General features: G+C 42.8%; 1 protein-coding gene across 8 annotated transcripts in view; it reads right to left on the bottom strand.

The window, feature by feature from the left end:
* The window catches only part of SGIP1 (SH3GL interacting endocytic adaptor 1), a 69,585-nt gene that overhangs the window by 33,550 nt on the left and 21,852 nt on the right, over nt 1-14,183 (bottom strand). For all 8 annotated transcript variants that reach the window (XM_069981387.1, XM_069981389.1, XM_069981391.1 and 5 more), the window contains exons 4-6: nt 12,410-12,466; nt 11,994-12,051; nt 11,656-11,831 (exon numbers count right to left, since the gene is read on the bottom strand). In XM_069981387.1, coding sequence (XP_069837488.1) covers nt 11,656-11,831; nt 11,994-12,051; nt 12,410-12,466 — 291 coding nt within the window. The remainder of the gene's footprint in view (nt 1-11,655; nt 11,832-11,993; nt 12,052-12,409; nt 12,467-14,183) is intronic.

The raw sequence follows: 14,183 nt of genomic DNA, 5'->3' as shown, positions 1-14,183 counted from the left end.
ACATTCAGGCCTCACTGGGCACATAAAGCAGCTGGGATGCATAGATGGCAATGTTGGAGGGACTATAGATAAATGCCATACCAGGCTAATGGTATTTACGGCATTTACATGGATAGTAATATTCAGCAATTGTTTATATTGAAGGCTCCAGCTGGAGAACTAAATACACATATGGTACCCAAGAGCCGATTGTGTGGTTTAAGGATCCATAGAAAGTCTATACACTGCACAATCTTCTCTCTCATGCGAGATTAACAGAAACTAAGAGCTACCCCTTAGTGGAGGTCTCAACAGCCGGACCCCGCAGCTCATACCTTCTGCCATTTTACCATGAAAATGCCTAACGTTCCCTATAACCTTTACATACAAAGTTAAGTAACTTTATAAACTCTAACTATATATATATATATATATATATATATATATATATATATTTTTTATTTTTTTTTATTTTTTTTTTCTTCTCCTTGTTCTTGCATACTACAAGCTCTGACTGTCACTTAAAGGGGTTGTCCATTAACAGCACTGATCGTCTATCCACAGGATAAATGTGTGACCACTGGGGGTCCAATTGCCAGTGACCCAACTGAGCAAAAAAAAAAAAAAAAAAAAAAAAAAAAGTGGTCCATGAGCGCCCCTTGTCAATGAAGCGGCTGAGGGACTATGTGACCATTGGAGCAATCACTGTCTATAGTACTAACAGCAATAGTCATATGTTAGTCCCACTGGCAGTAAATACAAAGGCAGTCATGCAGACACAACACCTTGGCAAGTGGCACTTGGGAACCATCACTGTTTTGATCAGTGGGTGCTGCAGTGATCAGACCCTCAGCAATCATACACTTCTCATCTATCTTTTGGATAGGTAATAAATGCTGCTACAGGTCCTAACCCATTAACGGGAACCAGTCAGCAGTTTTGTGCTAGCAAAAGGGGGAGGTGAGAGCATACCTTTCTCTACTTTCCGTCATACACTTTGCATAAACAATGGCTTTTTAATGTGTAGACTGCTGAAGAGTCAAAGAGGTGGGATCTTCCCCTGAGCGCCCTGTAATGGGAGTTTCCCTGGCCAAGCCTTTCACCAATAATTGACTGCTTTAGTTGTTTTCTTACTGGAAGCTAGAGCAGGAATATCCCGTCTCTCTCAACAGCCAGTGGTCTAGTGGTCTGGGCACTAAAAAGCCATTACAGTGATGACAGATTCCCTTTAAAGGGAAAATCTAACCTGCTGATATCTCTCTATTGCACAAGGGGCGCTGAGGATGAAGGCAAGTTTCTTACCTTCATCCTCGGTGACGTTTCCATGCAATTACGAGCTCAATCTGTATGCTAATTAGACAGTGCACCGATCCAACCAGGGGAGGATGGGTGCACTGGGGGCGGGACTGCAGCAAAATGTCTAATTAGCATAAAGAGTACACTCCTAATATCATGGAAACAGCACCGAGGATGAAGGTAAGAAACTTTATCCTCATTTCCCTGCATGCTATAGGGAGATACCAGCAGGTTGGATTCTTCTAACCTGCTGATAGTTTCCCTTTAAGCTCCCATGATGCACTGCTATCCGGTAGCAAAAACCCAGCAGAATTCTCAATGCAGTTTCCCGTGCGAATGGAGAATAAATCAGTGTATAAATTAAAAAGCAGAACAAGGCAAATAAGAATATATAAAGGTACTCAACATGGTATGTAGATTTAAAGGGGCTGTCTCACCAGAAACAACCCCTTCCAAAATACATCTGTGCGGGTGATCAGTTGATCACCTGATTTTGCTGGTGGTAGTTGTGGACAGCCAGATATTGCCTGTATACTTCTGTATCTCCTTCTGTCTCTTCTGTTACACTGGAAGTAAACACCAGACTAATAATAATGTATATATGACCCATAGATTAATCCTCCACCAAAAATACATAGATTTATGAATAAAGCATTCTGCCAAAGGAAAAAGACATAAAATAAAATAGACTTGTCTTTTTTTTTTTGGGGGGGGGGGGGGGGATCACACCGCCTCCAATAAAGATTCTTACCCAGCATTCCTGGCAGAACACCATAAGTACCATGTGTCTGTGGTGTGCACAAATTAAAGGAAACTCCAGGCAGAAATGATGTTGTGCAGGCCTGAGGGGCAGCGCATGACATAGGCATATCAGGAAAAACTTGTGTCATGACCCTCGGCCCTGCCATAGGCAAACACAGCACCAGTTCTGCCCTCTGTGTCTTCTCCCCATGTGAATTTATAGAGAAGCGTGAAAACATTCTCATATACAAACCAGTGCTAAAAAAAACGAATATTTATAGCTTACCGGACTTTTCCTCTACAAAATGAAGCATATTAGAATAAAAAATAAGCACACAAAATTAGATATACAGTAATAATGGTGGAGCCCCCTTGCGGGCAAGATTAATTCTATACGACAGATATAAGGCATTGAGTTATGGTTGTCAATCAGAAAAACAGCCTCTATGTATATACAAAGTGCAAGACACTATAAAGGTAACTTATCCTCATATAATGACATAGTATGTCAGTTTTCACACTAGTTACACAGAATAGACTAATGCGGACTGTTCCTTTTAGAACGATTGCTGGCTTATCTGTGTAGACGGGGCCAGAGTAAGCAGTGAGAATCACCTTAAGGGATTTAAATCCTACCTGTCATTGCAAAAATTTGGACATGTGACAGGGACTTTGTTTTGTGCTTTAGTTCCCCGCTGTCAATCATCTCCATAGACTTATGTATGTAGTCTGCTCCTAAAGTGAGCGGTGTACAGAACTGCCGGAAGCGCCATAGACTTACATTATAAGTATTTTATTACAATGTAGTCTAGGGCTCTTCTGGTAGTTTCCTACATGGCTCGCTTTAGGGGAGGACTACATACCTAACAGAGTTTTTAAAAGGTATCATGCCGTGCATGCAGAATGATAGGTAACAGTAAATATGGCCGCACCCACAGAGGTTTTTAGATATAGAAATTGAATAACTACAAGTTATAAAAAAGATACTCAAAATTTTTCTTCTATAGATTTACAGCCAATAAATAAAACTAACATTACATATAAGAAGCAACCCTTAATCACAGTCAAAAGGGTTCTACAGGCTTAGACAAAACGCCCACTTTCTTCCACAAACAGAACAGCTCTTGTCCTCGGTTTGGGTGGGGTTTTGCAGCTCAGTTCTATTGAAGTGAATGGAGGCAAATTGTAATACTACATACAACTTGGGGACAGGGGTGGTGCAGATTTTTACAAGAAACTAGCAGTGTCCTTTCTAATCTTGAATAACCCCTTTAAAGGGATCTTCTTCAATTTAGTACATTTAGAATTTTTCTTTTTCCATTTGGTAAATTCTGACCTCACATATTCTCTTTTTAACAATGCAAATATTTGTACATGTGAAAAAGGAAATAGTCTGGGGAGTCAGATGTCTACTGAGTGTTGTTCAGAAGAGATGACATGTTCCCGAGGACAAGAAAATCCTGTAATCCTGTTGAACGGCTTCCTCTCTAATAACACAACACAAGCTTCCTCTTCTAACATAGACGCCATATTAAGCTTTGATGTATGATACTAGGTTACCCTCATAGAGGATTGCAGCCCTTTGGGCACTGACAACAGAGTTATAACAACATCGTGGATCAAGCATTGTTATACTATACAGTGGTGTGCAAAACGCATTACAATACTTCCATAAAATAACAGAGAAGGCCTATGATGCTATGTCCTATAGATTTCATTGTGTGCCCTATTACAGCTTCAAGAAGTTAGGACATATGTGTTTTATGCATTGCACACTTAGATTAAAGGAGAAGTCTGGAGAAAATTATTGTATTGCCCCCCAAAAGTTATACAAATCACCAATATACACTTATTATGGGAAATGCTTATAAAGTGCTTTTTTTCCCTGCACTTACTACTACTACATCAAGGCTTCGCTTCCTGGATAACATGGTGATGTCACTTCCTGGATAACATGGTGATGTCACTTCCTGGATAACATGGTGATGTCACGACCCGACTCCCAGGGCTGTGCGGGCTGTGGCTGCTGGAGAGGATGATGGCAGGGGGACACTGAGGGACACAGGGCACTGAAGGGACACTGAGCATCCCTCTGCCATCATCCTCTCCAGCAGCCACAGCCCGCACAGCTCTAGGACTCTAGGAGTCGGGTCGTGACATCACCATTTTATCCAGGAAATGACATCACCATTTTATCCAGGAAGTGAAGCCTTGATGCAGTAGTAAGTGCAGGGAAAAAAGCACTTTATAAGCATTTCCCATAATAAGTGTATATTGGTGATTTGTATAACTTTTAGGGAGCAATACAATACTTTAATAAAAATTTTCACTGGACTTCTCCTTTAAGTGTTGGCAAAGTGGCCCCTGGAATAGCAGAGTTGCTGGATCTTACACCGACATCAGCTCTGCCAGTGACTAACAGGGACCGGTTATACATATCCAGGGCAAATTACCTTCGACGCATGAATATGGAAGGCGAAGTCTACTCCGGTAAATGGGAACAACATGGGCACTAAGCCTTATTTGAGTATTTTTTCATTATCCAACAAATCAGCGTTACCAGTTGTATAAATGTATAGATGGAGCAGCCACTAACCCCAGAGGATGCAGACACAATCTGCAAAGCATGTGGGGTTTACATTCTCACAGGAATATGCATTCCAGACATAAGTAAGGATCCGTTTCCTTTATGATTTGATACTTCATTGTTTATTGGCTTCCACAATTTGCTGGGTATTGATTTATTTCTTTATGGGACCAGTCATGTCTTCTTTTGTGTCTGCCCAGTGGTTGATGGTCCAGGAGTTCATCATGAGGCCAGATAGTAGCAGCTAAAAAGCAGGCTATATTTTTTTTTGCTTTCTACTACAATTCCCATTATGCCTGGATATCCAAAGCATTAGATTTGAAACAGCTGGAGGGTCACATGTGTGACCCCCCCTGATACAAAAGCAATAATTGTCCGATTCGGCTGATTATCACTAGTGCAATAGAGACAACGATCATCGGCTGATTGTGTCTTTAGGTCCAGACCTAAAACCACCAGCCGCCAACTGTCCATCACTACGTGTAACAGTGGCTGAGTGGCCTGTTAGCTTAGACAGGTCACTCTTAAGTTGCAGCATCGAGAGTGAAAGCAGAGGGCAGGAGAAGACCGGGATCGTGGAGAGGTAATATATAACAGTTTAGCTAATTATGTCCGTGCAGCCCTTGATAAACAATCATCGAGATGTGTAATAGGCTCAGTAAGTGAGCGCAGATCTTGCAGATCGGTGCTTGTTTACATAATTAATTGGGCCGCCATCGACCTCTCTAATAGGACCCTAAAGGCCCTATTACATGGGACAATTATCATGCAAAAAATCGTTAAATTGTTGAAATTTAAACGATAAACGTTCTGTGTAATTGCAGGCAACGATCGAAAAATAGTTTGTATGTTGTTGATCTAGATCTGAACCTAAAAGTATCGTTAGCTAATCGTTCGCTGTAATTCCACATTCGTTTGCTGTAATTCCACATTTTTTCACTAATTGTTCAGTGTAATTGCACATTGTTCATTGTTTTGCTGGGATCAGAAGGAGTAAACGATCATAGTAACGATCGCAATAACGACCGTAGTAACGATTGTAACTAACGACTATCGCTCTGTGTAATATGGTGAACGATTTCAGGTTAACGATAAACAATTCCGTTTGTGATCGTTTATCGTTAGTCGGTAAAAATTGCTCTGTGTAATAGGACCAAAAATATTTTTTTTATCGCTACCAAACTGATAAAAAAAAGTTATATCCAGGAAACAACCAGGAGCACAAATTCACTATCTATCTATCTATCTATCTATCTATCTATATATATATTCTGGTCACTTAGGACTAAAACAGTTTACGGGGTTAAAAGTGAATTTCGCTATTGGCACCGGTTATGGAGCTTTGTTTTTGTGGGTTTGACGTGTGATCCATGGGGAAAACTGCAGCACAAGCAAACAACACTGTTCAGTTTTCCCCATGGTCCTGGAGCACAAGACCTTTTTTTGCAGCAGTTTTCACTCCGCATGGATCGTTTGGTTCTCCTTTAGTTTCTTCTTTTTATACTGAGGTCTTTCAAGCCATGATTTCACGATCGCAAATAAGCAAAATTAAAGCAGACGAGACAACAGAGTAAACAGTAGTGACCTGTATTTTACTATGAATTGCAATTACCTTCCATACGTATCTCCCTATAGACCCCCTCCCAACAACCTGTGCTTATAGCAAGTGACCCTGTAACTAAATGACAGGTTTGATGTAGCTATGGAAACAGAATTTGTCAAGGCAGTTGCTATAGGAACTTAGAGCTTATAACAAAAGAGGTATAAGTATTTTATTACAGGGATGGAAAATTGCAGACATCCAGTCCATTCACGGAGCGGACCACGAGCCAGGCTGCTTGTAGCACAGCGTGTTCATAAGAACGCACTGCTAGGCTGTGTATGGTGGTCAGGAGCTCCAGGGTCTTAAGTGCAATGCACAAAAAGAAGAATTAGTATTAAAGGAGAGGAATAATTCCAGGCCTCGGGCAGATCCCAGAATAGAGTCACAGTCCTGCGGCCGTGGACTAAAAGCCATTACGTTGTCCAAAAAAAAGGATTGCGTGCCATAGGCAAGAATAGCACTGAAGACTGTGAGCCGTCACCAAGGACATCGAGGCAAAACGTGCACCAGTCCGGAGGGTACAGGCAGTGACACAGCTGCGACATGTGGGTGTCAGGGTCTGTGTGTGGGCACACAGATTCATCCTTGTTCTATCACAGGAACACGGCATTAGGACGTCAGCATGCAAGAGATGAGACACAGAGGGATATACAATATACTGCAGAGTAGCTGGGCCTGTACATCCAACCACACTGGAAGAGACACTCCTTAAAGGGGTTATTCTAAGATGAAAAGTTATTCTTTATCCAGAGAAAAAGTGATAACTAAATGATCTGGAGGGTCTGAGTCCTGGGACCCCCACCAATCACGAGAAAAAAAATCGAACAGACCCCTTTCACTGTCTATGGGCCTTATGAACATTGTCAAAGAAACTGAATGCACAGTGGATGAACGGGGTAGTGCCCAGATGTGATAGGAACTTAAAGTGACACTGTCCCCCCCCCCCCCCCTTTGTGCATTCTGACATCTCTACACAGGTGTAAAGGGTAAATTTAGCGTTTTTCATATCTTACTTCATATCATACGTCATGGTGTTTGTTCAAGTAAAAAGTGTCCTTTTCTCAACTGCATTAGCGCCACTTAGCCCCGCCCACAACTGCACCATTGGCCGCCCCCTTGACGACCATTGGTTGGCCGACGTAAAGGGGGTGGGGTCTAAACCTTTCGGGCAGCCTGTTCCAACGGCCCGGCGAGGGGGCAGGGGCCAATCTGCAGTTGATAAAAGGGCACTTTTCACTTGAACAAACACCATGACGTATGATATGAAATAAGGTATTGAAAACGCTAAATTTACCCTTTACACCTGTGTAGAGATGTCAGAATGCAAAAAGGAGGTGACAGTGTCACTTTAAAGTGTCACTGCCGTATTTATTTATTTTTTTATTATTATTTTTTGCAGAAATCAATAGTACCGGCGATTTTAAGAAACTTTGTAATTGGGTTTATTAGGCAAATATGCCATTATCTGTACTCAAACAGACTTTCCCCAGGTCCCCCCTCCCCTCCTCTCTCGTATCCACTGCTCATTATCAGGAAATCTCAACTCTTTTACATCAGTCGGGCCCTGTCTGTTCTTTGGAGAGGAGGGGGAGGGAGATTAGTCGGCAGCAGAGAACAGAGAACAAAGGATTACACAGCAGGACCTGTGTGATAAGAGGTCAGAGAGGTCAGTGCTGACTTCAGAGGAAGACATAGCTGTGAATTAAATCTTTGTTGTCCTGTTTTGCCAGCCTAATGCACACACAATCAAAGTTTAAAATTTTTTTTTAAAGACAATAACTGCATCACCTGCCGAACGGACCCCAGGACAGATCTTGGATTAAAAGCAGCTATCCGAAGGTACAAGCGGTTTGAAGGGGTCAGATTGTGGGTACAGAGTCGCTTTAAATGTTAGTGGTACTGTACTGCACAGTGTCACAAAGATCTGAAAAGTTGTGGAGTTCCCAAGATTATATTGATATGTGATGCCAGGTCCTTAAATCCGGTTCGCAGTGCATGGACTGTATTCACAGAACGTGTGGATGTGGCCTACTACTTTCACACTACAATATCTTTCTTGCCTTCAGTTGGCCAGTGCATGTTTTATTTGCGCTATGGAGTAAGGCAGCAGACTATGGGGGCGTTTACACTTTTTTGCATGATCTTTCATGATGACGCTGGGAGGTCCGAAGCTGTTTAAAACTTCACATCACCGTACCGTCCGTGTGACTGTCCCCTTAGAGATAAAAAAAACATGCCTACTGTGCAGTATACATTTTTTTGCAAAAAGACAGAGATCACTGTGTGCCTATATAGTATCATTGGGGATACTTCTGACGGATGCAATGGTAAAATAGCCTTACCAAAATGATTGAATGATCATGTTTACGAGTCTAAGAAACATTTATATGAAGAATTCTAAGGAGTAGCTTCTGTGATCCCTTTCGGCTAATCAGTTGAGAGGAACGCTCCACTGTAGATATGGCCCCCGTTAAAAAATACGGTGATAGCTGCCATTGTTACCCACAATCTGAACCCCCCAAACAACTTGTACCTTCGAATAGCTGCTTTTAATCCAAGATCTGTCCTGGGGTCCGTTCAGCAGGTGATGAAGTTAATGTAAAAAAAAAAAAAACAACAACTTTTAAACTGGCGTCTCTGTGCCCTTTGGCCGTGGCTTACATTGTGTATGCATTAGGCTGGCACAATCTCTCTATCCCTCCTCATCTTTAGGAATGCTTCAGGCAGATTGTCTACTATTCATCAGCTGTGAAGACACGGCACATGGGCTGGATTGTTAAGGCACCTGTGTAGTTTTCACTGCAGAGGAATAGGAAAAATGGTGAAGAGGGTGGAGAGGAGGGACGGAGAGGTTGTGCTAGCGTAATGCATATACAAACTAAGCCACGGCCAAAGAGCACAGATCTGCCAGTTTAAAGGTCGTTTTTTATGACAATAACTGCATCACCTGCCGAACGGACCACAGGACAAATCTTGGATTAAAAGCAGCTATCTGCAGGTACAAGAGTCACTTTAACCCTTTAAGGACATGGCCCATTTTCGTTTTTACGTTTTCGGTTTTTCCTCCTTGTGTTTAAAAGGTCATAGCACTTGCATTTTTCCACCTAGAAACCCCCATGACCCCTTATTTTTTGCGTCACTAATTGTACTTTGCAATTACAGGCTGAATTTTTGCATAAAGTACACTGCGAAACCAGAAAAAAATTCGAAGTGTGGTGAAATTGAAAAAAAAAAAACGCATTTCTTTTATTTGGGGGAAATGTGTTTTTACGCCATTCGCCCTGGGGTAAAACTGACTTGTTATGCATGTTCCTCAAGTCGTTACGATTAAAACGATATATAACATGTATAACTTATATTGTATCTGATGGCCTGTAAAAAATTCAAACCGTTGTTAACCAATATACGTTCCTTAAAATCGCTCCATTCCCAGGCTTATAGCGCTTTTATCCTTTGGTCTATGGGGCTGTGCGAGGTGTCATTTTTTGCGCCATGATGTGATCTTTCTATCGGTACCTTGATTGCCCATATACGTCTTTTTGATCGCTTTTTATTACATTTTTTCTGGATTTGATGCGACCAAAAATGCGCAATTTTGCACTTTGGGATTTTTTTGCGCTGACGCCGTTTACCGTACGAGATCAGGAATGTGATTAATTAATAGTTCGGGCGATTACGCACGCGGCGATAGCAAACATGTTTATTTATTTATTTATTTGTTTACTTTTATTTAAAACCTGGGAAAAGGGGGGTGATTCAGACTTTTATTAGGGGAGGGGGCTTTTTACTATTAACAACACTTTTTTTTTTTTTTTACACATATACTAGAAGCCCCCCTGGGGGACTTCTAGTATATACACTGTGATCTCTCATTGAGATCTCTGCAGCATAGATATGCTGCAGAGATCCATGAGATCGGCACTCGTTTGCTTTCGGCTGCTGCAGCCGGAAGTAAACGAGTGCCGAGCCGAGGACGGCGCCATCTTGGACGCGTCCCCGGCCGGCATCAGTAACGGAGATCGCTCCTCCGGGACAAGGTCCCGGAGGAGCGATCTCCCCCACTAGACACCAGGGAAACGTTGCCTCCGGTAATCGGAGGCAGCTGTCAACTTTGACAGCTGCCTCCGATTAGCTAATTAGCGGGCACGGCGATCAGACCGTGCCCGCTAATAGCGGCGGTCCCGGGCTACACGCGGCACCCGGGATCGCGGCACTTCAAAGCGGGGCCGCCGCGCGGCCCCGCTTTGAAGTGCAAGTGAGGACATAGGACGTACCGGTACGTCCTATGTCCTTAAGAGGTTAAATACATATGATGGTATAAAGTAGACGTCCTGGTATAAATTAACCTTTATTTAAAGGACAAGTATGGCAAAAATTTTTATTAAAGTATTGTATTGCCCCCCAAAAGTTATACAAATCACCACCTACACTTATTACAGGAAATGTTTATAAAAGTGCCTTTTTCCCTCCACTTACTACTGCATCAAGGCTTCACTTCCTGGATAAAATGGTGATGTTACTTCCTGGATAAAATTATGTCATGACCCGACTCCCAGAGCTGTACGGGCTATGGCTGCTGGAGAGGATGATGGCAGGGGGATGCTCAGTGTGCCTCCAGTGCCCTGTGTCCCTCAGTGTCCCTCTGCCATCATCCTCTCCAGCAGCCACAGCCCGCACAGCTCTGGGAGTCGGGTCGTGACATCACCATGTTATCCAGGAAGTGATATCCCCATGTTATCCAGGAAGTGACATCACCATTTTATCCAGGAAGTGACATCACCATGTTATCCAGGAAGTGAAGCCTTGATGCAGTAGTAAGTGCAGGGAAAAAGCACTTTATAAGCATTTCCAGTTATAAGTGTATATTGGGGATTTATATAACTTTTGGGGGGCAATACAATACTTTAATAAAATTTTTTGCTGGACTTTTCCTATAATTACAAAAAACCAATATGCTATATAGGGCTGGTCCGAACCGAGTTCGGTTCGGGTTCGTACGAACCCGAACCCTCGGTAATGACTCCCGCTGTCTGCCCGCTCCGTGGAGCGGGCGGATCCAGCGGGAGGACCGCCTGGAAAACTGGGATACAGCCATAGCCATAGGCTCTATTCCAGTTTTCAGGGCGTTACTCCCGCTGGATCCGCCCGCTCCACGGAGCGGGCAGACAGCGGGAATCTGCTGCCGGGCGTTCGGGTTCATACGAACCCGAACCTCGGCAGGTTCAAACCATCCCTAATCCTATATAAAAAAAAGAAAACAATACCTACGGAGATCCAAAACCAAAGCAAAATGCAAGAAATACAAACTTCAGTCTACAAGCTCTAAACACGCCCAAAAAGTAATGCTAACTAACAGAAAACAATAAGGTTTTTATGTTTTTTTAAACAGTATGGCAATGGACCTGGTGCTGGGTACTTATATATGGATTAGTAATGTTCAGAGACTCACCACAGGGGACGGGGACAGTGCAATGTTTCCTATAGAGGCTTTTAGCTCGTCCACGGTGGCGGCGCTCTTCAGGCTATCTTTGGCCTGTAAAGGCTTTATCCTGATATTGAACTTCTTGCGGGACTCTTGTTCTTCCTCAGACTCGCTTGATGAATAGAAGTGTTTTCCTTTGGTAGGTGAATCACAGTTAAAGATCATGCAGGGTAGGATGAGACTACAGACACACAACCTAGATTACAGTACACTTCCCTGAAAGGAAATCATAAGCTCTGGAGATACTAAACCAGCAATAAATATTGAGAGATTTCAGCTCTGGAGGACATGCAAAAAAAGGATATAGCCAGGTTCCATATCAGGTCGGATGCTGTAGCCCTCCTCATCCAACTCTGGACAAGTCTGAAAAATGAATTGAGACGTGTTTAATTTGCAGCTTTTTACCTTAGACCAATGTTCTCCAGCATGTGGCTCTTTAGCTGTTGTACAACTACTACTCCCAGCATGCCCTGACAGCCGAAGGCAACAGCTGGAGAGTCACAGGCTGGGGAAGACTGCTGCAGACAGAGACAAATACACTTACTAACCAATGTTACAGCCCATACGGGAGATCCTATAGGTGCAACTCAATGATTGCAAACATCTGATCACATATAATGTTATTATGGTTTCTAATCTTTTGTATGCACTGACATGTGACGTTATTAGAGCCCTATATGGAACAGTATAAAAGATACAACTAATTGGTTGGTCAACTTACATATCGCTCCCAGTCGATCTCTGCATAGAATCCATTTGGTGCTCCATTTGCTTTCTTCTAAAAATGCAAAAAAAAAAAAAAAAAAAAGATTTAGACAGAACACAATAAATATAATGTTCCATATTGCTCCCCATGCTACCGACTGCTGCAGAACAGTGGGGACTTTAAGTCAAGGAGCCTCCGGCCCACCAGCTGTTGCGAATCTACGAATCCCATTATGCCTGGACAGCCAAAACCAAAAGCTTCCATGGCATGATGGGAATTGTAGTTTTGCAACAGATTAAAGACTTAAAGGGGTAGTGCACCCAAAAAATTTTTCTTTCAAATCAACTGCTGCCATGAAGTGCCAGAGATTTGTAATTTACTTCTATTAAAAAATCTCAAGCCTTCCACTACTTATCAGCTGCTGTATGCCCAGCAGGAAGTGGTATTATTTCCAGTCTGGAGAGCAGGAGAGGTTTTCTATGGGGATTTGCTCCTTCTCTGGACAGTACCTGACATGGACGGAGGAGGCAACAGAGAGCACTGTGTCAGACAGGAAAGAAAACACCACTTCCTGCTGGACACACAGCAGCTGATAAGTACTGGAAGGCTTGAGATTTTTTAATAGAAGTAAATTACAAATCTCTGGCACTTCATGGCAGCAGTTGATTTGAAAGAAAAAAATTTTTTTGTGCACTACCCCTTTAATCCCAAGAAAGGGAATAGGAAAGGCCCCTTAACAATTACAAGAATGAAGGTCAGCAGTCCTCTGAATGAATGGAGAGGCAGTGCACATGCTCGGCCATTGCTGTATTCAGTCTCTATGAGGCTTGTAATGTAGTGGTGTCAAAGCAATGACCTCCATTCTGGTGATGGGAGAGGTCTCACCAATCAGCTTGTTCTCCTCTATTCTATAGACAGGACATAATGGTCAGTCTTCAGATAACACGTTTAAAGCTTCTTTTGTATTAGAGAAGGAAAGTAGGGATTATTATGTAGACACTTTCCACTATGTATATAGTAAGTGCTTACTATATAATCAAGCATAAGTATCAAACTTGAGGCCCTCCAGCTGTTGCAGAACTACAATTACCATCATGCCTGGACAGCAAATCACTGGGCAGGACTGTTGCATCAACAATCTAATTCCCTGTGTGAGCTTCATCTCTCTAGCTGAACTAAGGAGAACATGCGGTATGGTATCATGACTAGAGAGGAGCGAATCGCTGATCTCAACAAAGCAAAGCTCATCAAGCTGATCTCAACAAAGCAAAGCTCACCCTGGGTGTTGGGGAAAAGCTGGATCCAATCCTGGGAAACGGGGAGAAGTTTCTCAGGATTGGATCCAGCTTTTCCCGGCATCCTTGGAGTAGCAGCAGGGAGCAGAGCAGCGCTGAAAGGCTGCAGGTTTGATGAGCAGAGCGCTTCACTTCGTTGAGATCAGTGATTCACTTATCTCTAGTCATGACTGTGAGCCTTCTAGGTGCCTTTCGGTGGGGTTGGCCAATTATCATACATGAGTCAACTCCCCTTTAATAAATTATGTCAAAGGGAAAAAGATCAGGCCCGTTGGATTTCAATGATTTCACACCAGTCTGGCAGCATTTTCTTCCACTCTCCCCATTGGGAGAATATGAACACTCAGCCACACTAGGCCTCCATGTGTATGGGGGGAGGGTTATTATATGTCAGCAATACCCCTGGCAAACAAAAAGTGGATTTATGGAGTGAGGTCCTGCCAGTTACTATAGAGGACAACCCTTAACAAGAAAGGTGCTACAGCATAAAGAAA

Source organism: Dendropsophus ebraccatus, chromosome 8, assembly GCF_027789765.1.
Source record: "Dendropsophus ebraccatus isolate aDenEbr1 chromosome 8, aDenEbr1.pat, whole genome shotgun sequence".
Classification (NCBI taxonomy): domain Eukaryota; kingdom Metazoa; phylum Chordata; class Amphibia; order Anura; family Hylidae; genus Dendropsophus; species Dendropsophus ebraccatus.
The sequence above is the reverse complement of the archived record's forward strand: the minus strand, read 5'-3'. Positions and strand labels throughout refer to the sequence as shown.